General features: G+C 53.6%; 11 protein-coding genes across 11 annotated transcripts; 2 read left to right on the top strand and 9 right to left on the bottom strand.

Annotated features, from left to right (window-relative positions):
* Positions 1–408: 408 nt before the first annotated feature.
* Positions 409–1,831, bottom strand: BO86DRAFT_311755 (Zn(II)2Cys6 transcription factor domain-containing protein; the record flags this gene model as incomplete). The annotated part of the gene is made up of 2 exons (XM_025667918.1): positions 409–1,593; positions 1,739–1,831. The coding sequence occupies 2 exons, from the start codon at positions 1,829–1,831 to the stop codon at positions 409–411; spliced, it is 1,278 nt and encodes a 425-aa protein (XP_025528266.1).
* Positions 1,832–2,377: 546 nt separating this feature from the next.
* Positions 2,378–4,091, top strand: BO86DRAFT_455893 (alpha/beta-hydrolase; the record flags this gene model as incomplete). The annotated part of the gene is made up of 2 exons (XM_025677138.1): positions 2,378–3,780; positions 3,829–4,091. The coding sequence occupies 2 exons, from the start codon at positions 2,378–2,380 to the stop codon at positions 4,058–4,060; spliced, it is 1,635 nt and encodes a 544-aa protein (XP_025528265.1). The 3' UTR covers positions 4,061–4,091.
* A 400-nt stretch (positions 4,092–4,491) lies between these two features.
* Positions 4,492–5,752, bottom strand: BO86DRAFT_311667 (oleate delta-12 desaturase; the record flags this gene model as incomplete). The annotated part of the gene is made up of 2 exons (XM_025667917.1): positions 4,492–4,865; positions 4,918–5,752. The coding sequence occupies 2 exons, from the start codon at positions 5,750–5,752 to the stop codon at positions 4,492–4,494; spliced, it is 1,209 nt and encodes a 402-aa protein (XP_025528264.1).
* A 1,133-nt stretch (positions 5,753–6,885) lies between these two features.
* Positions 6,886–8,918, bottom strand: BO86DRAFT_82680 (alkyl/aryl-sulfatase). The gene has a single exon (XM_025677712.1). It carries the CDS (start codon positions 8,719–8,721, stop codon positions 6,898–6,900), a length of 1,824 nt encoding a protein of 607 aa, XP_025528263.1. The 5' UTR covers positions 8,722–8,918; the 3' UTR covers positions 6,886–6,897.
* BO86DRAFT_82710 (uncharacterized protein) lies at positions 8,653–9,727 on the bottom strand. Its single transcript, XM_025677713.1, has 2 exons — positions 8,917–9,727; positions 8,653–8,664 (listed from the first exon to the last, which is right to left on the bottom strand). Exon 1 carries the CDS (start codon positions 9,602–9,604, stop codon positions 9,116–9,118), a length of 489 nt encoding a protein of 162 aa, XP_025528262.1. The 5' UTR covers positions 9,605–9,727; the 3' UTR covers positions 8,653–8,664; positions 8,917–9,115.
* A 3,189-nt stretch (positions 9,728–12,916) lies between these two features.
* BO86DRAFT_378789 (uncharacterized protein) lies at positions 12,917–13,865 on the bottom strand (the record flags this gene model as incomplete). The annotated part of the gene is made up of 3 exons (XM_025670642.1): positions 12,917–13,439; positions 13,513–13,670; positions 13,737–13,865. 3 exons carry the CDS (start codon positions 13,863–13,865, stop codon positions 12,917–12,919), a joined length of 810 nt encoding a protein of 269 aa, XP_025528261.1.
* Positions 13,866–14,090: 225 nt separating this feature from the next.
* On the bottom strand, positions 14,091–15,290 carry BO86DRAFT_418524 (uncharacterized protein; the record flags this gene model as incomplete). The annotated part of the gene is made up of 7 exons (XM_025675080.1): positions 14,091–14,157; positions 14,206–14,470; positions 14,518–14,602; positions 14,637–14,875; positions 14,955–15,053; positions 15,113–15,187; positions 15,254–15,290. The coding sequence occupies 7 exons, from the start codon at positions 15,288–15,290 to the stop codon at positions 14,091–14,093; spliced, it is 867 nt and encodes a 288-aa protein (XP_025528260.1).
* Positions 15,291–15,923: 633 nt separating this feature from the next.
* On the bottom strand, positions 15,924–17,896 carry BO86DRAFT_418523 (MFS transporter; the record flags this gene model as incomplete). Its single annotated transcript, XM_025675079.1, has 7 exons — positions 15,924–16,495; positions 16,548–16,595; positions 16,649–16,894; positions 16,956–17,085; positions 17,148–17,561; positions 17,631–17,719; positions 17,845–17,896. 7 exons carry the CDS (start codon positions 17,894–17,896, stop codon positions 15,924–15,926), a joined length of 1,551 nt encoding a protein of 516 aa, XP_025528259.1.
* Positions 17,897–18,302: 406 nt separating this feature from the next.
* Positions 18,303–21,139, bottom strand: BO86DRAFT_361209 (Zn(II)2Cys6 transcription factor). Its single transcript, XM_025669849.1, has 7 exons — positions 20,877–21,139; positions 20,555–20,825; positions 20,411–20,505; positions 19,769–20,349; positions 19,596–19,715; positions 19,257–19,538; positions 18,303–19,190 (listed from the first exon to the last, which is right to left on the bottom strand). Exons 1-7 carry the CDS (start codon positions 21,092–21,094, stop codon positions 18,655–18,657), a joined length of 2,103 nt encoding a protein of 700 aa, XP_025528258.1. The 5' UTR covers positions 21,095–21,139; the 3' UTR covers positions 18,303–18,654.
* A 747-nt stretch (positions 21,140–21,886) lies between these two features.
* On the bottom strand, positions 21,887–22,999 carry BO86DRAFT_399007 (SDR family oxidoreductase; the record flags this gene model as incomplete). The annotated part of the gene is made up of 6 exons (XM_025673583.1): positions 21,887–21,939; positions 21,999–22,093; positions 22,171–22,550; positions 22,612–22,767; positions 22,830–22,916; positions 22,970–22,999. 6 exons carry the CDS (start codon positions 22,997–22,999, stop codon positions 21,887–21,889), a joined length of 801 nt encoding a protein of 266 aa, XP_025528257.1.
* A 1,709-nt stretch (positions 23,000–24,708) lies between these two features.
* BO86DRAFT_388848 (MFS general substrate transporter) lies at positions 24,709–26,253 on the top strand. The gene is made up of 2 exons (XM_025671964.1): positions 24,709–24,888; positions 24,944–26,253. Exons 1-2 carry the CDS (start codon positions 24,874–24,876, stop codon positions 25,964–25,966), a joined length of 1,038 nt encoding a protein of 345 aa, XP_025528256.1. The 5' UTR covers positions 24,709–24,873; the 3' UTR covers positions 25,967–26,253.
* The last annotated feature ends 553 nt before the right edge of the window (positions 26,254–26,806 follow it).

Below are 26,806 nucleotides of genomic sequence, written 5' to 3'. Positions count from 1 at the left end.
TGCTCGCAGCCTGAGGCAGCCATCAAAGTCCGTGGCCGCTCCGACGGAGGCCTCGGACTTACGGGCTTAGGGGCTTACGGCACTCAGCGACTTCCGAGTCCGTTGCGCTAACTGCACATTCCGCCATCGCCTCCTCCTACTATCAATGTCCGGATCGACCCGTCATGGATTTGTCAGCTTCCCGGCCCTTTCACATAATCAGCATCATCACTGACCTACCGATCTGATAAACAAAATCCCTCAGCCCAGGGCTGCCACAAGGCACTAAGGCGCAGATGCAGGCTTCTTATTGGGTCGGAGAGCCGATGGTCGTCGGTCCCTTGGGTGCCGATTAGGATTAGTATACCTACTAGTACCGAGGCCGAGGGGATGCTGCCAGACCCAGAACACATTTGTTTATCTACAGCACTAAGAACTTGGATGAACACCACCAGTCACCACCCTCAGCGGGTACGCAATCCACCCTCGCAACTCCACCGGCAACGACGCCCTCACCCCCTCCACAACATGCACATCCCACCCCCTCATCAGCCAACACGACTGCATATCCCGGAGTATGATACTCCAGTGCGCGTACACCACCAGCGCATACGGGTCTCTCGCCTCGAGCAACGCAATCATCTCCTCTCGCGCCCGATAGATCCACCCCATGGCTAGATGCATCAGATGGATGCCGTCCTTGCCGGCACTGCGGAACGCGTATGCCTCCTGGAGAATGGACATCAAATCCTCGATCGAGGCGGCATACACCTCGCAGGCGGCAGCATCACTCACTTGCGACGGGATCCAGGACTGCAGAGCCTGGATCTGCGACAGATGCTGGTCCAGCTCCGTCTGCAGAGCCGGGCTGACCTCCTTGATACTATCGTCAGGGACCGGAGTCAGCACCCCCGTGAAGATGCGTTCATGGTTCGTGGTGAGAATGGACCGCACCCCGCGGAGCAACACCAGCCACTCGGACTGGCCGCGCTGGCTAAACACCAGATACTCGCCCACGCGGGGTCCCCGGCCAAAGTAGGCCAGACAGATCAACGCCGCCGCCATGTAGATCAGCTGGCAATTCGCCGGGTTCAGCAGCGCCAGCACCGCGGTGACCGACCGCACCCCGAAGGTGAAGTGATCGTCCGCCTGGGCGAGGTACTCCGCCCGCGTGTCGGGGTTCTCGGCCGCCAGATGAAGCGCCGCCAGCGAGAGAATGAGATGCAGGATCGAGGGGAAGGAGATCCCCCAGCGGGGCACGTGGTTGGACCAGACGCCATGCGTATCCCCTTTCTCGTCGGCCAGAGTCTTGTACGCCGTGGTCATGTAGTGGTGATATAGTTTGAGATCCGCGAACGAGATCCCGCCGGGCGGCTGGCTGGCGGCTAAGTCACACTGTGTTCCGGTCGACACTGGCCCCGACCCTCGAGCCTCGGAGCCGGATCTGGATGCGGCAGACGAGTCTGTCTGGGTCTCAGGTTGGTACTTCGATCGACGAAAGCGATATCGCCGCGTTGCAGTGCTAGAGGTGGTCGGAGCCGCAGCCGGGAGGATGTAGTCGCAGTCGATGGAATGGCGCACACAGGGACTGCACGCGGGCTTTTTCTCATCACACTGTGAGTACTTAGCCCTTGAACGCACCGGCAGCCGCTCAGGGATGAAGCAAGCGAACAAGCGAAAAGCAGAGAGGCCCATTCTCTCGACCGATTCTCGTGGATACACCAAGGGGCGACAGCGTAGAGAAAGAGAGACAACGCACCTTCACTCGTCTTCGCTTGCAGTTCTGACATCCCAAGCGAGATTTATTGTGCGATCGCCGAGAGCGTACTCGTGTTGAACCTGACTCGGCCATGACGAGGCATGCATGCAGTGGCGGGAGGAGTCTTGTAGTATGTGGATCGTATTCGTTTCCCTTTGACCGAGTTGGGGGGAAGAAGGATCTGAGTGATCGCCTCAGGCTCCAATGTGGCACCCTCATCACGTGTGTGCATCACTTGGGTCGGTTATATTGAGCTTCGCAGATGATTGGTGGTACACATGGTTGCCTAACCCATGGTTTCACATCCATGAACGTGCAGCCATCGCTGTTGGCGTTTCATCCTGAGCATCCCATGCACTGCACTGCACTGCACTGCACTGGTGCTTCACAGTGGTGCAGTTCTCGAGGAAACCTCTTATCTTATCGAGTTCCGGGATCCGATCCGATCGCGGTGCCATGCTCGATTAATTCAGCCAATGACATTCCTGCCCGCAGGGATATCATCACGACATGAAAGCACCATTGCAGTAATCGAGGGGTTGACTGCCGTATATTAATGCATCGACGGCTCCATTGCGCCACGGAGTCATCCGCTCGGGGTTTCTCAGACTCAGACTCATCGTCTCCCCGGCTGCAACCATGGGCAACAACATTTCCTACACCACGAACGAGGCCCATCTGTCCATCCCCAACACCGAGCTGACAATCAAGGGCCTGCAAAATGGCACGCAGTCCCGGCGTTTCACCGGGATTCCCTACGCCCAGCCTCCAGTTGGACCTCTGCGCTGGCGCAAGCCCCAGCCCCTGTCTCTCTCCCAATTAGCCCAAGAATCATCAACCTTCGACGCAACGACCTTCGGCCCCGTCTGCCCACAAGCCAACTACTCCAAGTCTGTCAGCGAACATGTCCCCGTCCACACCTACAGCGAAGACTGCCTTCGCCTGAACATCTGGACGCCGGTGCCCGACCCCGCAGACCCGAACAAGAGGTACCCGGTAATGATCTGGTTCCACGGCGGGTGGTTCCAGGTAGGGGACCCCAGTCAGGAATTCGGAATGGATCCGACGGAACTCATCTCCACGGGAGGCGTGAACTGCGTCTTCGTTGCGGTGGGGTACCGTCTGAACATCTTCGGCTTCCTGGCCGGGGACGCACTGCGCCAGGAATCCGGCGGCCGGGAAGTCGGAAACTACGGCCTCTGGGACCAACGGCTGGCGATCGAGTGGGTGTCCGAGAACATCGCACACTTCGGGGGCGATCCGGAGAACCTCATCCTGTCCGGGCGAAGCGCGGGGGCGTACGCGGTGCAGGCGCAGGTGCTGTTCGACTTCCGCGCCGGGCCCGACGTGATCGACGCCCGGTCGCGGGACCGATTTCGGCGGCTGGTCATGTATTCAAACGCCATCCCAACACAGCCCAAGACCCCCGAAGACTGTCAGGTGCAGTTCGATGAGGTGTGCACATACTTCGGAGTCGGGACGGAGGTCCCAGGCGAGGAGAAGCTGGCGCGACTGCGCGGGATCGAGGCCAAGGCGCTGTGCGACGCCATCATGAAACTCGAGCATCACACCTTCCGCGCGGTCACGGACGGCGTGTTCATCCAGCCGGGGATCTTCGAGTACTTCCGGGACGGGTCGTTCGCGGCCGAGTTCCGCAGACGGGGTCTGCGCTTGTTCATCGGCGAGGTGCGCGACGAGAACACTCTCTACGCGGTGACGAACAGCCCCGAGCCCAATCGGGAGTCGTTCCGGCTGCAGGTCGAGAACTATTACTCGCCGGCCACGACGGAGCGGGTGCTGCGGCATTATGAACTGCCGGCGACGGAGCAGAAGGAGGAGTGGCAGGCGGTTTTCGGAAATCTCATTGCCGATGGCCAGGTGCGGGCGCCGTCACGGTTTCTGGTCAAGAATCTGCTGGACCATGGCGTGAGCATCGACGACGTCTGGCGCTATCTCATCGCCTACCGGCTGTCGTTCATCACGGACAAGGTCGCCCCGGCGTCGTTCGGAGTGAGCCATGCGATGGACCGGCCGATCTGGAAGTAAGTCTCTCCCGCACTCGTGTAGTATCCGCTCGCTGACAAGGTTAGCTACTCGATCATGCACGGACCGACCCCGGAGGAGACAGTGTTGCTGGATACTTGGATCCGGGACCTGGCTGCTTTCGTGAACAACGAGGCGGGTTACTCCTATGGCACACACGTCGCAGATGAGTATAAGGTGATGACTGCAGAGGGCAAGATTGAGATTCAGAAAGATACCCGGTGGGAGCCGTTGCTCAAACTGATGGATGTATTCTCTGGGTTCGAAGGTGCTGCCTAGTTTGCCGGTGGGTTCTCCAGCTGGCTTCGACCTCACCCGAATAGGGCGGCAGCTGACCGCCCGGGCGTCTGGGACACTGCCCAGAATGAGTGAAAAGCCCGCTTTGAACGCATAGTTATGCTAATAGCTCAACAAGCCTTGGTTGTGACCAAGTCAAATACTAGACAAAGAAGTGTTCCTACTGTACGTCGTAGCCTTGCTATTAGCTCGCAAAGCGAGAGTGTAATCCAGAGGTGTAATCCGTAGACGAAGTGTAGTTGTAGCCAGCCACTCGAGGCTAGAGTGGAGTATAAATTCTAAAATTGGCAACTGTTCCCAGATGCCATTCTATAGTCTATCAGTCTATCTATATACAGATGTATATCTAGTGCATTCATGACGCGCGATGACGGTTTTCGCCGCATCATCACACAGACGAATCCTACTCCAAACTATTTTCTCTCATCGGCAAGGACAAAGTGGAAGACACCGGGCGCCTCGCTCTTGGCATTTCCTTTGTCGGAGACATAGATGCACTTTCTGAAGGTCGTCATGAGAGAGTACAGGAAGCTCTCCTGCTTCTCCTCGTGGTAGTTTGCGCCGAGCATGGGCTGGATGGCCTTGGTAGCCTTCTCCGCGTGGTAGAAGGGGATGCGGCTGAACAGGTGGTGAACAACGTGGTAGTCAATGATCTCGTGGAAGAAGTGACGTCCGATAAAGCCAATGCTGCGGTCGATGGTGGCCAGAGCGCCCTTGGTGTAGGTCCAGGTCTCGGCGCTGTAGTGCGGGACGGCAGGGTGGGTGTGCTGGAGGTACGTGATGGCAACTAGTAATGTTAGTTCGCTGGCTGGATCACAGATTTGAGACGGTGTACTCACTCAGCCAGTGGTGGACCCAGAGGTAGGGAATCACGTAGAGGAGCACAACGTTCCAGCCCCCGATCTGGGTGGAGGCATAGTAGAGAACAGATCCCATGATCAGCAAACCCAAGTCAGACAGCGCAATGCTGACCCACTGAGCGCGAGTGAAGATGGGGCCGAAGGGGTTGAAGTGGCTGGAGATGCCCTTCAGGGGACGGTTCTCGGGCAAACTCTTGGGGCCAGCGGTGACATTCAGGAAGAGGTACAGCTGCCAGCCCATGAGCTGGTGGCCGATCAGCTGGATGAAAGAGACAATCGGGGTCTCCTCAGTCAAGTGCTTCAACTGCTCGATGCGCACGTTCTTCTTCTTGGCCAGCTGCGAGTCGGTCCAGGGCACAAAGACCGTATCCTTCTCCATGTGACCGGTGTAGCGGTGGTGGCGGGCATGGGTGATCTTCCAGGAGAAGTAGGGCACCATCAGGAAAGAGTGCAGGGCCCAGCCGACGAAGTCGTTCAGCTTCTGGTGGCGGGAGAAAGCACCATGGCCGCACTCATGAGCCAAAATCCACAGTCCCGTGCCAACGCAACCCTGGAAGAAGCCATAGACAGCCCAGGCAATGATTCGCAGCTCCAAGGTAGGGAGGAGGTAGATGTGGAAGGCGGCGTAGGTCAGGATGGCGCAGTAGAGGATGTCACGGGCAACGTAGAGGAGGGAGGTGACGGCCGAGGAGTCGAAGCATTCCTTGGGGATAGCATTTTTGAGATCTTGCAGATTGGGGACGGTGTCATCTTCGACTTCCTGTGGAAAAAAAAGTGTCAGTGGTGATTTCGACAGCAAAAGCCTTTTGGGCATCCATACCACGACCGTCACAATGGGCTCCTTCTTGCGCAATTCGGTCAAAGTCATCTTTGCAGACTATGAAACCCACCGAGTGTCGAACAGAGGGACAGAGGAAATTGAATTGTGCGAAAGAAAAGCCGTGTGTAGCTTTCCGAATTTTGTAGGACGGCCATAAGAATGAATAGGGTCTATGATCAGCGGCCACTGAGGGAAACCCAATTAGGCGCATCGTGTTCCTGGCTTCTTCTGGAAGGCCACTCGCCACACCCATAGGCTATGAGAAAGCTGCGGTGGAACCACGGAACAGTGTCAGATTCTGTATCCACGCTAACTGTCAATATCTCGGCGCCCCCTGAGTGGCTGGATGCCTTTCTGAGACTGTCGTGGTTTGCTCCGCCGGTCCAATTCGAGGCCCTCCCACGGATTTTGCCCGTGCACTGTGGAGGTCGGATTCCCAACAGTTTCACAGGGGGGGAATCGGATCTGGAGAAAAACTTAGATTTTTGAGAACGACTCGGCGCGAAAACAAGGATATTTTCCTTGTTCAAGCCGGGGTTATCGATAAGCCCTGAAATTTCCACGCCGCAGGGGGAATGTCCCCTGAATGTGATAGATTGATTTGCGGGCTATAGATAGACGGGGAGTAAGGGATGATCTCCTGCAAGCCTGCAAGCCTGCAAGCCTGCAATGGAAGGCCAGTCTCCTCCACCGCCCTCGCATGCCCCCAGTCCCCTTTGGGTTTAGTGCCGCATTTTCTGCCTTAAGGTTTTTTTTGGTAGTTTTTGGTACTTTTTAGTTTCAACGTTTTTTCATTCTCAACAATTTTTAGCGAGTGGTCGATTTTCGACTCGTATCTTTCTTTCTACTCCGTAGGCTTTCCTTCTCGGCCGTCTGCATGCCGTCTGCATGCCGTCTGCGTTCTGTCTTAGGGCTTGTCGAGACACGGGACAATTCGATCTTTGCCTATTGGCCAGCGCTACACCTATTGTATTGGTCTTGCCCTTGCGGCATAAATTCGGGATTTGCATGACTTCCCCGGGCCTATACGGAGTACGGTGGACAGGACGGTGTACAGCGTCGGAAGAGCTCTCAGCAGATACTCCGAGTATCTCCATTGAATCTTGGCCAATATGATCCCACCTCACCCGCATGACCTTTTATGTTGTCAACTCCAAGAACCTCGACAGCAATTGAAGCTCTCCTTCGTAGTCCAGCTCCCCAAGGCTTTTGCCGCTCAGAACTGCCCCAAGCTGCTGCTTCGTGACAAACGCTGTCAGACCGGCAACCTCTGATGTTATTCGTGCGGTCGTCGCTCGGCTCGTCAACACGCCGTTGCTCACAATCAGCCTCCACCAACTCTCCGTGTCTTTCACGTGAAAGTCCATGACAAAAGACTCCGTTGCAGCCCGAGGCCCATGGAGGCGGACGGAGAGGAGCCTGAGCCACTGCTCCACCGACTGATGGGGGCTTAGCTCCCGGGCCGCCAGCCCCGGACTGTGGCGCTGGGCCTTGCCTCCTTCTCCCTGGCGGAGGTCCAGCGCCCCGGTGAGGTAGAAATTCCTCCACGTCGAGTTCTCCGCGCCGTAACCGAGTTGCTCGAACACGGAAGCCAAAGCCAATCGGGCCTTTGGATGTGTCGGGTCCAGCGCGACCGCATGTCCCAGGAGCGTAGCGGCGAAGCGACGGTCTCCATCCCGCGCGTACTGCTCGGCTTTCTGAACCGTCGCCTCGATTCCGCCCATGCAGTCGACATAGCGTCTTGCGTTTTCCACGGGCGGATGCTCCCACAGATGGGCCGGGTTGCCGTCGAACCACCCCATGTAACGCTGATAGATGCCTTTGACATTGTGGCTGACAGACCCGTAAAACCCTTGTGCATGCCAGGCCCGCTGCAGCGCGGGTGGGAGAGTCAGGGTCTCGGCGATTTCGATTCCCGTCAGACCTCGATTCATCATTCGGACGGTCTGATCATGTAGGTAACCATACAGATCCCGTTGCTCCGCGATCAATTGCTGGATCTCCTTCCGACCCCAAGTCGGCCAGTTATGACCCGCACATAACACGTCCGATTGCTCCCCGAACAAGACCAGCGACTCGTCTAGATACCGCGCCCACGCCTTCGCATCGCGAACCAGAGCCCCTCTCAGGGTGATAATGTTATGCAGAGAATGCGTGGCGCACTCTGCGATGTAGAGCGCCCGATGATGCGGGAAGAAGAAATTCATCTCCGACGGCGCCTCCGTCTCGGGAACGAGCTGGAAGCGGATGCGCACCCCATCGACGACCCTCTCCTCCCCAGTTGCGGTGATCTGCTGATTCGGAGGGATCAGCGAGGGCGTCCCCGTCGAGACCGCCATCCCAATCCCACAGCCAATCTGTCCCTCCGGACTCTTGGGCAGTCGCGTCCCGTACATGAAGGCCGCCCGACGACGCATCGCCGGCCCCACATAGATGTTCTCACTCGTCGCTTCCTCCATGAACCCCTCTGGTGCGAGGATAGGCAACGTCCTCGCCTCCTCGAGGGACGGGATGACCCCGCGAGCGCCGCCGAAATGGTCGATGTGCGAGTGCGAGTAGATCACGCCGGTGACCGGCCGGTCCCCGCGGTGACCCCGATACAAGGCCAACGCGGCGTGGGCGCATTCCACCGAGGTCAGAGGGTCGATGACGATGACGCCCTTGTGCCCCTCGACGATGGTCATATTCGCCAAATCGAGCCCGCGAACTTGGTAGATCCCGTCGGTCACTTCGAAGAGTCCCTGCACGGAGGCCAGTTGACCCTGGCGCCAGAGCTTCGGATTGGCCGTCTGCGGGCATTCGGCGTCGCGCAGGAAGCCGTATTCCTCATTATTGTAGACAATCCGCCCGTCCGAGCTGCGGATGATGCATGGCTCGAGACCGGCAACGAAGCCTCGGGTGGCATTCTCGAAGTCGGTTCGATCGGAGAAGTCGGGCTGGAGCTGGACTGGTGGAGAGGACATGGTGTTCACGTTTGGTCGTCACGGCACTCAGCCGTGCGTCGGGGATTTATAGAAAACCGCAACATTGCTGCGAAGGTTTCGTTTGTTGCGCGCGACCGAGGCAGATATTGTTATTGACGTTAGTCGCGATGGCGATGTGGTCATCCGGGGCTGCGGTCCTATGCCGACTACTATACTCACATGTTGCGGCCGAACTCCGATCGGAAATCGGCGTTAAGCTGGCAGCGGCTGACTTTCCCCGGGAAGATAGTATTTCCGTCTGATGGAAGTAGTAATATGAGCGAGCTACTTACAGAGTGCCTGGTAGAAGAAAACGACCTAGAGGAGGAGGATATCTTCAGCTACTACTTTGACCCGGAGACTGCCTGCGACATCAACTGGGACTCAGACGCATCTAGCGTCTAAGGAACGAGAACTGGAAAAGACATTCTGGGGATATCAGTACCGCAAGTTTTAACCAATACCATAAGTGAGCAGCGACAGACAGACTCATTAACGACTTCATGGGAATAAGAAATGTAAGGCCCTGGAAAAGCGGGCGCTGACCAACCAATGTCCAGATGGTGCACGCAAGCGTCCAGATATCCCCGGGAAAAGACAGTGACTCTTCGGGTTCGAAGTGCATCTCGGGCGGAACCAACGTATACGGGGTGTTGGAATGATGGCGCATGCTCGTGGCTGGCATAAAAGACTCCCCATAGTCAGTGACAACGACGTGAGCCTCAGCTAGAGACACGCATTCGCTTGCTTTCCCTAACCAGATCGGCACAACAGCATTTGCGGGGACGCCGTCGGGAAGTGGACGCTCATCTAGACAGACGACTGGCTCGTGATGAGGTCGTCCATATTTTTCGTACAGTTGCTCTCCTGAGAGCACATCCATGCTCTTCGGAAGAAGAACCAAGAGGTTGCCGGGATGAAGGTCTGACAATGCATTAGCCTACTGACAGTGGGAACTGAGAGAAGGGACACATGATGTGTGTACTGACCAGCGTGGACAATCCCTCATGGAGATATGCCACGACTAAGGCTAGCTGGGCAGAGCAAACTCTGGCCACCGGCAAACGAAACAGGCGAAATGATGAGGCATCTTTGGCCTCGCTAGGCTCATCATCCCAACTGGTGTGACCATGCGCTGGTGTTCACCATTAGGCCCGGGGATAATAAACTCATCCAACATCGGCGGGATGCTTGCGCGGCCGGGATGGGACTGGGTCTTCGAGTCTGCAGTATCGGGTCGATGGAGAATATTTCTTTCCTGCGACTGCGCTAGATCACTATCTACGATGGTGACTTTAATGGCGACATATTTGTTAGTTCTGATCTCGTGCCATCCATAGGGTTGAGTATGCGCCAAAGCCAAGTTTATGCACGATGCAGTATTGGGAATTCAACCACTCTCCTATATTGATCAGATAGTAGCCTCCTGGACGGTATCGCTCAAGTTTCTCGACGTCCTCGATAGGCATGTATCTAATATTATTAGTTCTATGTGAATTGCCATCCCGAGCCACGGGCTTCAGTTTACTGGCAAACGCCGAGAATAATCTAGAATGTAGCAAAATGAAGCCGACTTGGTAAGATAAAAACGTGTTTGCAGCAACATGGAGGAATTGAAGCTCAAAACTACACTACTTGTCTGCATAGTATGAACTTGGTGGGGAACTAATGTGCTTCTTAATACTGCACAGGGCTTCTGCCGTGGGATTTGGTTACAAGAGGATTCTCCTAAGCAGAGCGCTAATTCCCAGAGAAAGGAGGGCAACGAAGTGAGGAAGAGTTTCCAGGCATTCAGTAGGTATGGGTAGCTATCGTCATCTTACCTAGCATATCTTATCGGTTGCTCCCATGCCAGGTGAAGGTTCTGGCCTTATACTTATTCCTGTGGATTGTTGACGGAAATCAGATACCATTCCTGGTAACACCACCAGAAGCAGTGGCATCAGTTTCTGGAGCCAGGGTTGGCAAGACGTTCCAGACTTTCCTCCTGCGGCAGCACTTGAAAGGGTGCGGTAAGAGTAATGCTGGAGCGGAATGACTTGCGAGCCATGCATGCACTTAGCGGGCTCAATTGGGTCAATACAGACTTGATTCGTTTCATTGAAATGAATTGCACGTGGTAGTTAACCAGACTAATTGTTTTCATTCACGCACGTTGTCTACACACCATTCCCTTGTTCTTTCCTTCCTTCTTGCCCTAGTTCCTTCCCAAATTCTAACAAGCCGCTAGTGCCATTAACCATGTCTACAACATCGATCTTCACTCGCTGGCTATTGTTCCACTACCTCGACTCACTGTCAATTCACTGAACTGCCTCGTGTATAGGGGTAATCACAGCCCTGACCTTCGCTCAGGCAGAAATCTCCTCCCACTCTATCACGCGCGACCTCTACATCATGACACCTTCTCTCTCTACAAGAAATCAAACTCGTTGTATCACTCTTGTTGTTTCCATAGGATGGAGCTCGGCTACCCATGACAGAAGACGAGTAATGCGGAGCAATGATGTCGGACAATGTAAGTCTACAGTAGCCTTTCAGGGAAGACTTGCTGACACGCTCAGGATTCTGAGAAAAAAGAAGCTTTTTTGATCAGCCCCTTCTGACGGACACTCACGGTGAGTTCGACAACTGCGGCTACCATGATGCATGGCTCATGGTACGGGGTACAGTGCAGTGTACCGATCCTCCACGCATTGCTACGAAAGGGCAACCAATCGTGCGGGTTGGCCGATGTGATAGCCCACAGCTTCTACCTCATGTGGCTGGTGAGATTGGGCGGAGTCAAAACAGACCCAGAAGGAGATCGAGGGACCTTGGGGTCGATGTAATACGAGAATACTAGCGCAGGCTCACAGTCTCCGATACCAGGATTTCAGGCAGCAGTTGAAGAATCCCCACCCAATCGGGACCACTTTGCGGAGCTATGCGGTACAGAGCTTGTACTAGAAGGGATTTCGAGTCTGATCTCGGGTTGAGCATTGAAGAGCTCCGATCGATCCTTGGCTCGCGTGCAAACGGAAGAAATAGGCCTGTCAGAGGCAACGTTTCCTAGTTCATCTGCGCCCACTCCATCTGCGCCCATTCAATCTACGCCCTCTCCATCACCTAAGAAGAAGTGTGCGACTTCTTCGCCCAACAAGGTAACGAAGCGCAAGGGAAAATAGGCAGAAGATCATCAAAAGCTGGGCGACCATTGCATAGTCACGACTATCTCGGGCTCGGGACACCCCGCAATGGACAGTCAGTTGCTAACATGACGGTCAAACAAGCGTTAAAGGCTCTTATCGAGGAGCGTTCTCGGGCCATTTGTTCCCTGGTATATTGATACCATTATCCTACCTACTTGGATTAATCGCTCCATTTTGGTGGGACGAGCCGGGCACGGTTCGCTGCTGACCAAGATGGTTGTGTATTACTTGCATGTGGTAAGATGATGCTTCGAGGTCTGATGGTTTGTTGTGACGAATGTCGAATGAAGACGGTCTGGCCTGATTTTCATGTCTTGGCAACAGTGCTCGAGCGAAAATGAGGTGACGGTGACTTGCTGGAGAAGATGCTGTGGCTCAACCTCCTGTTTCTCGAAACAGTGCTCGAGAGAATGTGACGTGGTGATTCTCTGCTGAAAGGAATTGGTTGTTGTGCCTTGATTTGTATATCTCAAATCACTGGAGAGGTCACTTCTATGCCCACAGATTATAGTGTCTTTATAGGACTCACAACTGTATCATCTTCATAAACCTATCCGTCGGGCCGAATGATGGAACTTCTCTGTTAGATATCAGACTAATTCTCTAAGCTAGCTATGTCTTTCCCAAAGTAAGGCTGATAAGAAGAGTAGCAAGCGCCACGTCAGCCGAATGAGGCGCCGGTCGGTGATAGGTGGTATGGTTAGCTGGATTGTCAATGGTTCAAAGCGAGTATGATGGGTCTTTCCAAGCTTCTGGGTGCTCTAGAGGTCCTGCGTCAAGTTGTCAAAGTCGAATCAGGCACTTTGATCCGCTCAACAATGCTACGCTCATATCAGCCCCATATGGTAGTCAACAACTACCGGAAACTGCTATCACTGACAACCGGCAAAAATATGCCTTCATAATATTCTCCAGTTACATCGTAGTCTCCCTAACGTCAACAACCGTCTGTAAACACATCCTCCGAACAAAGACCCATCCTACTCAACAGCCCCTGACAACCATCACAGAACAACAGCAGCAGCAAGCGCCACCGCAGCAACGCCCGCAACCACCATAGCCTCCCCAGTAATCAAAGGCCCCGCGCCCTGGCTCTTCGAGGCGGTCACCGAGTTCGGCGACGAGGCGTGCACCGTCCCGTTCGCCGTGCTCGTAAGCGTAACACCAGCAGTACCACTGGTCCCACCCACCGAAGTACGGTTCTTGGCACTCGACCCCGAAGTCCCAGCCGCGTCCGAGACCGTCACGGTAGCCGTCGGAACCGACGAGCTGAACAGCGTGAAGACCTCGTCGGTGGTGGCAGTGGCCGTCGGCGTCAGCGGGTCGGCGGTGATGGTGACGGGGACGCGCGGAACGTCCTGCGTGATGAAGGTGTACTGCATGGTTCGCTCGGCGGGCCCGATATCGGTAGACTTGGAATTCGCCGCGGACAGCTCCGAGGCTGGCGGGTTGGCTTGCACTCTGTTTATGGCGGTGCAGGTCGCCCGGGGCATGTAGTCGAAGGCGCAGAGCAGGGTTCCGAGCGTGCTGTTGTGCGGAGTACCACCGGGTTTGAGTTGAGAGCTGAGGTCAACACTTTTGTTTTCCGGGGAAGGCTTACTCTTCGTAGTCAGCGGTATTCGTCATGGAACTGACGATCTGAGTGGTCGATGGCTGAGCGATAACCGTCAGGCCTGCGTCAAAGCGGCAACTGGATACCTTCGGCGAGGTGGCTTTGGGGGGCAGGCAAGTGACGCTGTAGGTGGTTTCGTCCGTAGTCTTGGGGAGATAACATCAGCATATTGGTAGACAAGTGGGCACGCCTAATGAGGTCAAAGGGCTAACCTCGCCCATGATAGACGCGACGAGGCCTTCAGTCTGCGCTTCGCCCATTCCAATGAACATATCGGTCACGGTAGCCTGGGCGGCAATGAGCCCGGCAAGGAGCAGGACGAAAAGGGTCTTGAGGATCATGGTTGCGTCGTGTGGGGTCGGTTGGACTATGTGGAAGGTGCAAAGAACGAAGAGAGATAGAATGGGCAGATGTGGCGTGAGAGAACGATAGATATGAGGAGAGGATGTGACGAGAGGGGGTTTAGATAAGGGACGGAGGGAGGCTGGACTGAGAAAAGGATGTGTTACTCAGACCGGCAGTGTCATACCTTCTTGATTTAGCAGGGCAGCAAATCTTACCGGCCATCAACTGGGGTAGGTGGATGTTGCTCGAAGTACTGTCTGCAACAAATGACCGGAACAATCGAAGCGTCTATCCTTACAATTACTAGCTTTGAAACGAATTGGGCATATATAATACTTTCTCAATAGTCCTTCATTGGCCAAGAGGTCTTGAAGATGGGCAGTCTTGTTAGCCGGTGCGCCTGTATACAGCTGCTGTCCGTACTTCTCGAAGCCAGTGATGATAGCCTGTCCTTTATTACTAATAACCCACTGGGCAAAGCTATGCGCCACCTCGGCGTTTGTGGCCATATTGCCATTTATAATGTGGGCAGGATTGAGCAGAAAGTCACTAGAGGTGCCGGTCGCCGTCTTGTAGATGGTCGTCTGGCGTTGCAGATCCTCTCAGATGGTAAGGTACATGTAGGTGCCGCGGTCCGTGATGGTGTACTCTCCAGAAGGATAGCGGCGGTCAGCGCCTGGAAGGGATAAGCGATGTAATGGTGGTACCACGTGGAGTATGCCGTCCACGGAACCTAGTAGCCGGGAGATGAGCATCGGTGCGACAACAGCGGGACTGGAGCAACGTAGCTGTCCAATGCCAATCCAAGGGTCAGATTCCTTGATGCTGGTGGCGGACTTGTCATACCGTGGAAGAAACCTGGTACGAACAGGGCCGATGCGGTTCTTGGCCGCAGTGTAGAGGCTGGAGAACATGGTCAAGATGTCGCTGGTCTTGCTCAGTTGAGCTGTGTTGGAGTGAGGACCAGTCAGCATAAAGTGGTCGCGCCAGGCGTACCAGACAGGGCCTCAGTCACGCCCTGTCGGATAGCAGCGACTCTGCGACAAGATCGTAGGCCATGCCCATGTCCACGGTGTCGCCTTTACGGTAGTGGATGGACTCGGTTGTGTTACTCTTGTACCAGGCGGGCTTGAATGCTGCGGAACCGTTTTTCACGCTCGACTTGATGAAAGCATTCGTCAGAGCTGTAACAAGGCGAGGGATCAGTCAACTAGACATTGCAATGGGCGACTCTAGCATATACTGATCCTGATAAGTCCACTCTTCCCAGCCCCGCCATTCCCAATGCGGAGGTTCACGTCGGTAGCAGAGTTGCGGCCTCCGTTGTACAAGGCAGTCGTATCGCCGGCGACCGCGAAAGTAGCTAGTGTCTCGAGTAGCGTACTATGATAAGGAGAAGCTGGATGCAGAAGAGTAAGCATAGTGACTGGCGCTTGATCCTGCTTCCCTTGGGGTGCTGCGCCTGTTGTTCAACACTTTTCTGATCGAAGGAACCATACATGTCTCGAGAGGCCCTTGCTCGATTAGATGATTGCGTTGGAACTCAGCCTCGAGACTTATGTCATTGAGTCTAGAAGGAAGAGAGAGGTATGAGTCCATGCAGCATGGTCAACTGCCTTGGAGCAAGCTTCCTGACACGGGTCTCAAGCCTGAAGGTCACTGGAGCGATACACAGCAAGGGTACGAGCTCGAAGACAGAGTATTTTCAAACAAGATGGAGAACACTGGAGGATAGAAAGACAGTGGACTCGGAATGTCGGAATTGCATGCGAACAAACTCCTGATTGATATGGGAGGAAGGAATCCGGGTGCACGCTAGGCCCCTTTCGAGTCCTCCTTCTCCTGCCAGCCTTAATGCTAAGGCTACGAGTTTCATTACTCAAACTTCGCTACAGCTCAAAGGCATCCTTTCTCTGCTTTACTAGCAATTAACTCAGTCACTGCATCGAACCCACAATCTATCTTGCCACTCTATCTCTCGTCATTAAGCATTACTCTATCACTCAGGTCGCGGTCTAAGGTTCATAACATCATAGCATCATTACCTCCATCCCCTAGACCTCTTCCACAGGAGTAGTAGGTCTAGTCGCCATTATCTCCTCCTTGCGCCTCCTCTCATCCTCCATCAACCGCTGACAGAACGGACTCTTCCGCCGAATCCACTCCCCCTTGTAGATGAACATCACTGGAATAGGGATACACGCCAGGCTCGCGAATCCCAGGATCGACGTCGCCCACCCCACGCCCAGCGCAGAGTACATGGGGTCGGCCGCAAGCGGGAACACTGCACCCAGAATACTTCGGGTAATGAGCGAGGCCGACAGGGCGCTCGCGGAGTAGATCTTGTACGCGTCGGTGACATAGGTCAGGAGCGAGATGAAGAGGATCTGATAGCCGACGCCAAAGAACAACCCGGAGAGAACGGGGGCCAGCCAGTAGACGTGGCGGTCGGCCGTCCAAGCAAGCCAGAAAAGACTGATAGTGAGACAGGGGCCACCGACCAGGCAGATCGGCAGGCGCTGGTACTCCGGGATGGTCGTCCACTTCTTGCCCTGGGCTTTGGCCTTTTCATAATAGATGTCGTAGTAAAGAGAGATGAGGCCGGAGGAGGCCGCGCCAATGCCAACTGTGTTGTTCATTAGCATCGTAGACATAGCTGGGACCTGCGAGAGTCATACTGGGTAGAAAGCACAGTGAAGTCTGCTGCACATTGAAGCCGTAAGTTCCTGTACAGCCTCGTCAGTATACCATCCAAAAAAGATGCTTCGAAGTGCGTTACCTTCAAAGATAATTGGGTATGCTGCAAAGCAAAAGAAAATGAGAGCATAGGCAAATGAGATATAGAGAGCACTGAACAGGATAATAGGCTCAAAGATGACCATAGTGATAGGTCGGGTGAAGATTTCAAGCAGGCTGGAATTCACCTCCACCTTTTTCAACTCCAGCTGGGAGATGTAGTTGTCTGTCTTGAAGGTGCTGTTCAGCTCCTTCACTTTCTTTTTGAGGATGACGCGCGCAAAAGTCTCTGCTCGGCAGCCCGTCAGTATGCAAAAAGTCCGCGAAACGGCATATCACTGTATACGTACCCGGAAGAAATAGTGCACCAATCCAGCAGCTTCCAGCCAGTATCAGGTCGATGCGAAAGGTCCAGCGCCAACCATATTGGGCGCTGCACCCCGACATGATTGGTCCCACAATTGGCCCGAAGCTTGCAGCCTATTTCGCTCGGTTATTTTGTGTCCAATCGAATTCAGCAAGGGGGTGCCTGGTCAACGTACAGACATATAAAAGGTCATCACACGGCCACGGTTCCGAGGGCTGGAGAACATGTCCGCATAGACACCACCAACAACGGTCTGCGGTGCAGCGCCCATCGCACCACAGATGAACCGGAAGATCAATAGTGATGGCCAATTCGGAGCGAAAGCACAGGCAAGTGTCGCTAGAACAAAGACCGTGAAGCTTCCCAGTAGAACAGACTTCCGTCCAATGGTTTCACTCAGCGGACTAAATCCCAAGGGACCGACGACATATCCGATGAGGAAAACTCCTGTAGGCAGCACCTTTTGCGAGCCTCCATCGACGCCAAAATCCTCCATAATGTACGGGACCACATTGCTAGGCAGGGAAGACGATATTCCTGAGTTCAGCACAAGGAACAATGCGGCGAGGACTGTATAGATCTTCTTGGCCTATCGGTTTGTAGCAATTGGTCAGCTCATGGAAGATGACACTGCGGGCACCGCACCCAGAACACATACAGGACTCCAGTTGGTAGGATGTGCTATCGAGTTGTGATCAAAGTCTACCACAATTTGATCGTCCATCAGTCTGGTCCACTGATATCCCTCTATAAGCTTTGCACTCGGATCTTCTGAAAGGCCGGATAGAATTCGACCGTTGTGACTAATATGCTTATCATCTGGTATGTCGCATGAGAAGTGAACTCTGCAAGGATGCGCTTCGAGTTCTTACCTGCAGCAACAAGTCTGGGTTTAGAACCCTCGACTTCTGAATCTGGAGCCATGATTTCTCTTCAAACCAAATGAATCAATCTCAAAAAACAAGAACGATGCACCAGAATCCGATTGTGTTGTGTATACCCTCATCTTTCCCGCCATTGCGGGCAACGAACGTTATATAACTTTGTCACTTGTGGGACCCTACAGAAATGAGGTATCAGTGAGTCACGATAACAACGTAACCCTGCAAGCATTGAGGCATTTGATGGAGCTCTTGGCTTAGAGTATGTCTTGAATGCCCAATGGGAGACCTTGTTTATTCGGATCCTGTCAATCGCCAGATCGGGGCCGGTCCGGCCCCGGTGCAGCGGGATGCCCACACAACGGCCCCGACCTGGAGCCGGTTCACAAGTTAGATGTTGGCAACACAGTCTAGAACTTCGTGAGTCCAGAATTTTCAGTAGCCCGTCATGCAGCACGCTAAGGGCCCACTCCAAGGGACGATCACCGGCCACCAGGGCACTTATGCAGAGAGTCCCAAGCCCGTTCTACAGCATTGGCTGGGATATGACCCATGTCCGGTTGGCGAGCCCACCGCAACTTTGTCGCAAAATTGCCTTCTCACTCGCATACCATTCTTGACTTTCTGTCGACATACAGATTACCGCATGTGATACTCGACTGCGCGACAAGCGTGGCTTCCACAGACGTGTCAGGGATTACCTGTCTTCGTGCGGACCACCCATACATCACCCATACATCCCCTGTCCCCACATTGAAAATGTACTGCTAGCCATAGTATGCTGCTGTTTCAGATTGTCGGTTACTGCGGCATAGAAGGCATGGCAGGCAGAAAATCGAATATGTCGTTCTGCTCTTCCTCGAACAAACCGAACGAATCTGCAATCGGGTGACATAGATTCCAGTTGGGAGCTTCCATTGGTCCTGGTGGCCGGGGTGGAAACTGCCTGGGAGGGGCAGATCTGTCAGTATTGGGTATCGAAAGCAGGTCAGTGTCTTTGACCCCTTGGTGAATCGCCTCCGTGGCTCCATAGCTGGGTTGCTCTGACGGTGCCGATGCAGACGACATATGTACTTTATTGCCGTCTAGATCCTTGTCCAAAACCAGTTGCTCGTTCGCACGCCTAGTTTCTCCATGGACATGGAAGCAATCGTCACCCTGTCCGCGCTGGCTCGCGACAAGCGCGCGACCATAGTTGACAAAGATCGACACAGTTCGGTGGATATCCGGGTACGGGGGTTGCTTTAGAAGGTCACATATGAGTTGGGCCCGTTCAAGTAGCAGGTCTTGATCAATTAAGTCTGGCCTCCATCTTGCGATTCGTAATGCGAATGTTGCTGTATGGGGTCAGATGTTCGGTGTCACCATGCACAATAGGGATTATGGCTGTTGGGACCACTCACTGACAAATGCAATTGTCAAAGCTGGATATGTAGGAGTCCATGTCAATTGACATCGATATGATGTTTCTGATATGATCAAACCCAGTTGATCCATGGTTGCTGAGGCAAGCGAGCGCCATAAGTGGGAAACATCCGGATCATCTGTGTCTGAGTCCGATTCGGTGCTGCCACACTGTAGCTTTTGGATCCGCGCCAACGATGCACAAAATGCAAATATCCGAGCATAATTATGCATCAACTTGAGACTGCAGCGTTGAAATGCGCCCGCATGAAAGCCGTTATCTTCAAGAAACTCTCAGTCAGCATCTCCGAGCATGTTGGGCAGAAATGGGGTCTTACTATTATGAATCTCATCCCAGGTATTCCACCAAGTCTGTAACCTTGCCATGACAGCCGGTAATTCAACGCCAACGATTTCGTGAATGGTCTTTGAGTTCTCAATAATCATCCGGAATTGACCTAACAAGATCTGTGAAAATAGAACCGAAGAATATAGTCAAGCGTGCACTTACTCCGAAGCTGGTGAATCTCAATAATACATATCGTACGCATATCGCAGGGCAATGAAAGCGGGTAATCGAGGAATCTGCGTAGTTTCGTAGTATCAACAGCGTCAATTCTTGATTTCCGACCTGTGCCGGACGCCACATCCAGTTCGAGTGTGAAACTGATCAGCCAAGTCCTGGTCTGCCACACCAGCTTCCGCTCTTCCAGAGTGGCGGAGAGAGCACTCCGAGGCACAGTTTGTTGTGAAAGCAGGGTGTCTAGCGACTTTTCGAGCCCCGAGTCAAGGGCAGTGCGTAGGATCAGCGCTGTCGAGAACCATGTTTTCTCCGAGTAGGCCGCGAGCAGAACCATCCCCTGAACAGTTTCGACTTTAGTTGGTCGCTCGAAGAAACTGTCCTCCGCCAGTCGCTGGGCTTCATCCTGCAGTACCCGCTGGAGGTGGGTGTTGCTTCGCAGGTCGAGGACAGCCCGGCTGGCTATGTAGATCATGACCGAGAAGCAGAAGAGCGAGCGCGATCGGATCGAATCGAAGGTGTCTCGGATGGGATCGAACAACGCCAGGAAGTTCTTACTGCCGTTGAAGAACCTGGATTCGAGAGTTAACATTGTCTTCGCCCATGTGCTTGAGTGAATAGGATTCTACCTACCGTTCATACATCGACCGTGCCTGCTCCTCACTGATGATGCCTCGCGCGATAACATCACTTCTCAGATCGGCCTTGTTCGAACTATCCATGAAGATCTGCCGGCACATTTAGCGACGTGTGCTCTGTGCTACGAGCGCGACTTACGCTGCTAGACCCAAGCAGATTCACGGACATGGAGTGCACGACCGAGACCGGGGCAATCATATCGTTGGGGCTTAACTGCTGGCTGCTGTCTTGACCGTGCTTCTCCGAGGCGCCTGGTGAGCGGAGGTCCCCTGAGTCAGGCAGGGAGTCGAGCGCGCTGTCCAGCGGATTCTCTTGTACGGCCGGGCCCGGTGAATATTCCTGCTCGCGGGTCGAGGGGGTGTTGAACCCGGTCGGTTCATTCCACGGCGATCTTGCTATCTGTTGTCGTCTACACAAGGAGTCAGCCCAGTTGCATCGGATAAATTTCCGAATCGCCTACCGAGAGGGCCTGGGAGACTCGTTGCGCTGGCTGCGCCGCCTTCCATCCACGATGGGGTCGAGAATACAGTCGCGACCCGCACTGCGACAGCGCGCACAGGGAACCTGACTGCGTGCGTCGCACCGCATTTTCTGTTTCCTGCACCAGCGACATGCTTTGAAGAAGCGCGGAGGAGCATTCCCCGACCGGAAGCGTAATTCCGAGATCCTCTCACTCATGATTGTGATTATGATTGCCAGCCTGAAGATGTTGGGATTTCTCCGGTTCGGAATGGTTTGCGGGGAAAGTTGGAACGTGGAGAACAACTTGATTACGGAGCGGCTTCTCGGTGGGTTTGGGCCGAGTTGCGCCTATGCTTCCTCAGAGCCGAGTGGGGAACCAACAGACTGCCACAGGGCTATCCAAGATCAACTGCAATTGTTCTCTGCAACTGTGATTGACTCACTGGTATCCCACATCTTGTATTTCAGACTGTAACGAATAGGAGGATCAATAACGACTACAGCCAGAGGTACAGTACAATCACTTATTCCGCACGCCTATCACTGAACCAATTGATATACTCTCGAACGTGCAATGCAATCGTGGTCAAGACAAAAACGTTTCACAAGAAATACTCATCGCTAGATTGCTAATGATAGTATCCATCGGTTTCAATTTCCGTCTTTTTAAGATGTGGGGAGGATATGCACTCGTGATGTCATTCGAGCCCCTTGCTTGCAGGTGCTGCACAAGCTGAATTGAATTCAAGAATTTCAGATGATCGGAGATCACCCCTGACAGTTGGGCGATGTCACCACCATCTTACCTAGAATCAGAAATGGAAGTCAAGCCTAGAATTGGGATAGTATTTGCCTGGTAATGGTTCTTTGTATGTTGCGCACATGGGAAGCCCGGCGAAGCGTCATTTGCCTCCGAGGCGCTGCAAGTCCCTGCTATCGTTACAGCTTGCTTGAACTCGATAATCTTGGGTCGTATGCCCGTATCGACAATGGCTTGCCCATGCCGAATCAAGCATTTCTCTGGTTCCATTCCCGGTCAAACACATTGAGCGACCGTTGAGCTACGAAACAAACGTTAGCAAATCCCAACTCCTGCAATTGCCCTTCCACATCAACCTACCAGACGGAACAATATCCAGCGCCTTAACTGACGCATTCACCGGCTGCTGCAACATAAACACCGCCGCGCGTGCGATATCCTCCGACACCAGAGGCCTAAAATTCCCGGTCAGCACAATGCTCCTACCCAAACTCTTCCCCACGCCGACCCGACCCGTCAGGGGACAACATACTGATACCCCTCGAAAAACTGATCGTACATCTCCTTGTCATGCCCCACGCGCAGCGAGTGAAAGTTCGTGGCCACACACCCCGGCCGCAGCGCCAGGACCCGGATATTCGTGCCGCTCAGTTCATTGCGGAGCGCGTTCGTGAACCCTTCCTGCGCGGCCTTGTTGGTGTGGTAGACGCACTCCCCGGAGAAGGGGGGGACTTCCAGCCCCGTGACGGAGGTGATGTTGAGGATCGTGCCGGCTTTGCGGGGGATCATGGAGGCATTCAGCACGGCGTGGGTGACAAACATCCAGCCGTTGATGTTGGTGTTGTTCATGGTCAGAATGTCGGCGATTTTGAGCTCGTGGAAGGGTGCGGGGGCGCCGAGGGCGAGGCCGGCCTTTTTGATTGAGGTCAGTCATGTTTATTCTGTGGTAAGGGGGAGGGAGGGATTGGAGGACATTGTTGATGAGGATGTCGATCTGATTGAGTTCTTGGGTACCGGATTTCACCGCGGACTCGACTGCTTCGTACGATTGGATGTCGACTGCTTTGCTGATGATTTTGACGCTTGGGTGTTGTTTCTGGATCCTGCTCGCCAGGGCTTGGAGTTTGTCCTAGGTATGTTTTAGTATGGCAAGTATTTCTTGTCGTGATAACATCTCGAAAGTTCTCTTACTTCCGACCGCGCGAACAGAATCAAATTGGCACCCTGTTCGGCTACGGAATTGGCGATCGCCTCGCCAATGCCCATCGAAGCTCCGGTCTGCAGCTATATTAGCTTGGATCACGATGGGAGAGATGAGATTTGTCACGCACAATGAGCACATTGAGTCCTTGCAGCGACATATTGAGGGCTGATTTCTTCTTGTTGTCAAAAGAGTAGCAATGGTGCGTCGTGAGTGCGTTGTTGAGGGTTCTAACGGGGTATTTTGAAGTTATCCACATGAAGAGTGGGACGTCATAGTGGGTACATTTTCAGGGTCTCGATTTCTAATCATCAGAGCTTCAGCGTCGTCTATTGGCTAAACCTTGAGCCATGAACTGTCGGGCTCTAAATCAAGTATAGTTGTATGAAGTTGGCATTTATTCATACTGTCGACAATGATAAGGTTTTTCGGCCCTCATGTTTCTCGGTCCACTCATTCCAATTGATATGTGCACATCATACATCATGGATCTTTCTTCTGTGTTGTGTGAACCTAATCAAACACCCTGAGTAAGCAGAGACTGGTCATAAAAAGGTGATAGTCCGTGTCCTCTGTATTTCTGTCGCGAACGGGCTATCCAGAGCATATATGGTCGAGAATGAGGCAACATATGATAACTATAAAAGGTCTCCGCTGAGTAAGGAGGATTAAGCGAGAAGAGCACTACCTAAACGATTTTGTCTGAGGTTGCTCCATATTTCTAGGGACCTCAGGGGTACAGCCATGAAACAAAAGTGTGCATGGTTCCTCGGATGTGGCTCTTGGAGGTGGTGAGGTGGTGAAAACGGCACTTGAAGCAGTAAAGGCCTCAAAACAGCGACCTTCGAATAACACGAGCAGTAGAAGGAGTCAGCTCGAGATGTGTGGATGCAGAATGCTAGGATAAGGAATAAGACTAAGATTCGGCTCGAGTCCAGACGATCGAGACCTCGAGCCCCTAGCATATATCGGTCGGAAAACACTCAAGTAAGTCGTGGTCAGCTCCGGATTTCCATATGCGCTGCTACTGAGATGCTGCAATGCAACCTGGTTTACTAACATTGTAGCCGACTGATCCGGGAGTGGTCGTAGATCTCGAGACAGGCTGGGCCATCCTGCAAATCACCGATTCCTGGCAGATGCAGCGATATCGACAGATATGTGCGAGCCTTTGCTCATGCTCGGGAGGAATGTTGGAAAGGTTCACCCCAGTGCGTTCGGAGACAGGTGCGTCGAGAAAGCCTTATCATTCGCGTTGAAGCTACCTGCCAGCTGATAGGAACTCTGCGAAGAAAATTGGCCACAGTTGTACGTGAGGGTCGACTCCTTGCCTCGGGCGCATTAGGTGCAGTCATGAGATATTTTCGTCGCGCTACATTGTGCGCCATTTATGCCAAGGATACTTGCGCCCTGCTGCCCTTGGAAAGGATTGCATTGTATATATTGTGTCTGGGATGACCGTTGCGAAAGTTGGTGAGTGTTGAAGGGCAACCATGGGGCTCATTACAGAAACAAGCCAGCCTCCAAAGGAGTCTCCGAAATGGTCCGTCAACTCCTATCTGTTGACGAACGCAATCATTTTTGCATTGGCAGGGATCTGTAAGGGCTTTGATGAAGGTGAGAGGCAGAGCTCCACCGTCCAAATCATCAGGCATCTAATCCAGCAGCGAACATCGCATGTCTTGTCGTACAGTCCCGATTCCGCGTCACGTTCGGCGTCGATAGACAGTCACCAGACGAATATGCCAACACGAAAGGGTGGATTGTGTCGATTTTCACGGCTGGGGCAATCTTTGGCTGTCTGGCTGTAAGCCAACTCCTACCACTTCATGAATAGCTGGCCTACTGACGAAAACTTAACAGTGCTTGCCAGTTAATGACCGCTTGGGAAGAAAGTGGAGTTTGCGTCTGTCAACGTTGATCTATGCAGCAGGAGTCGCCGGGCAGGCTCTCAGCCATGGCAATCTGTCAGCCTTTTACGCATCCAGGTTCATCGCTGGATTTGGTGGTGGAGGCATCACTGTCGTTCCTTCGATGTATATTTCGGAGGTAATGCAGATTCATCGACATGGAGAGTGGGAGTATCGGCTTATCAGGCATTTAGATTGCACCCAAGAGAATTCGCGGACTTCTCGCTATCCAGTACTCCACCTGCCAACAGCTGGGTTCTGTCTTCGGCTTTTTCATCAACTATGGCCTCACCAAGGCGTATGCTGGAAAGGACCTGCAATGGATGGTTCCTACATTGCTCCAGCTAGTACCGGCGGCAATCTGGGGTTTTGGGACGTTTCTGTGTGTGGAATCTCCTCGATGGTTACTGTACGTCGGCCGGCGCGAACAAGCCATTGCCACGGTATCCCGACTCCGCAGCCTGCCCAATGGCCATCCCGAAGTGATTTCCGACATCCAGATCATGGAATCGCAGATCTTGTACGAGCGGGAGGCTGTCGTGGGAGCGACGCAGTGGGACCTGGTGAAAGAGGTGCTAATTCCAGTCGAAAATCGACGCCGCTTCCTGCTTGTCTTCATGGCGCACCTATTCTCTCAATGGTCGGGCGCCAGTGCCATCACTCAATATCTCCCCACAATCTTCGGCTACTTGAATATGCCGAGTGAGACGGCCTCGCTAGCGACCGGTTTCTACGCGGTGGTCAAGTTTGTCAGCTGCCTGATCTTCTCATTGCTGGTGATTGATTTCATCGGACGTCGGAGGTCTCTGATGACGGGGATCACGCTTCAAACCACCACCTTGGTCTACCTGGCGTGCTATCTGGGCATCGCTCGCACGATGACCGCGGCGCACATCTCCAATACGCCGAGCGTATCTCGAGCCTCGACGGGAGCTGTGGCAGCTATCTTCATCCATGGGGTTGGGTGGAACATCGGGTGGCATGGCATGCCGTATCTTATCGGGGCAGAGGTGTACCCAATCCGCATCCGATCGCTGGCTGTTTCGATGGGCATGGCCTTTCACTGGGTGTTCTTCTTCGGATGTTCTCGGGCGACTCCCGATATGCTGGAGGTGATGCAAGAATGGGGCGCATTCGCCTTCTTTGCCTGCATCTGTTTTGTTTCTCTGATTTATGTGTTCTTTGCGATGCCGGTAAGTGTCCCCCTAGTGCGGTGATCTTGAGGATTCCACGCGGGCGGAGTCGCTAAGTTTGTTCAGGATACGACCGGACGATCCCTGGAGTCACTGGATAGTTTGTTCCAGCGGCCCTGGTACAAAGTTTACCAGGTGGCCTATGCAAAGAATGACAATGTGGGAGGCGTGGTGTAAAAAGGGAAGCAGTGGAAGAGAGAGAAAGAGAGAGAGAGAGAGAGAGATGGGCTGGTCTAGTGCAATTCCTGTGTATCTCCAGTCTGTAAGCCATGAGTGATGAAAATGGCACGAGACCACACGGCACTTGATAAGGTATCCTATGGTCCTCTTGATAATTAACCATAATCTGACGGGATGAGAGAAGAGTGCATGACACGGAAGTGGTCAATTTAGCCGGTCAACCTGGCACAGTGCGACGCTGAAGTGTAACCACCTGTTTCGGTGTATTCGGAAGAGGGGAGAGCCCTCGATTGGAGGAGGAAAGTTGATCAAGGCTGGGCAGGGTCCGAGGACTCAGCTGTGGCGGCCATGTGCGAGAATGCCGCTGCTTTTGGGGGCGTACCAGCCCGCAGTGACCTCCACTTACTGGTGGCTCACTGAATACGCACCCAATCGGTATCATATCCATCCACGATCTTGTAATCTATAGACCAAAGCAGGGATTCAAATGACATTTCTGCAACCTTGTCACCGCAATCCTGGATACTAAACAAATACGAGCAATATCAAGGACTTCAATGTATCCCTCCCGATTGGGTTGCAGAATGCTCAATTTCAATATTCACCATTTGGGGGTGGGTTGGCGAGAATACCTGATGTTGAAAATGGTTCAGACATCAGACAAAGACACCACTCCCATCTTCA

Source organism: Aspergillus japonicus, assembly GCF_003184785.1.
Source record: "Aspergillus japonicus CBS 114.51 unplaced genomic scaffold BO86scaffold_20, whole genome shotgun sequence".
In the NCBI taxonomy this organism is placed as follows: Eukaryota; Fungi; Ascomycota; class Eurotiomycetes; order Eurotiales; family Aspergillaceae; genus Aspergillus; species Aspergillus japonicus.
The sequence above is the reverse complement of the archived record's forward strand: the minus strand, read 5'-3'. Positions and strand labels throughout refer to the sequence as shown.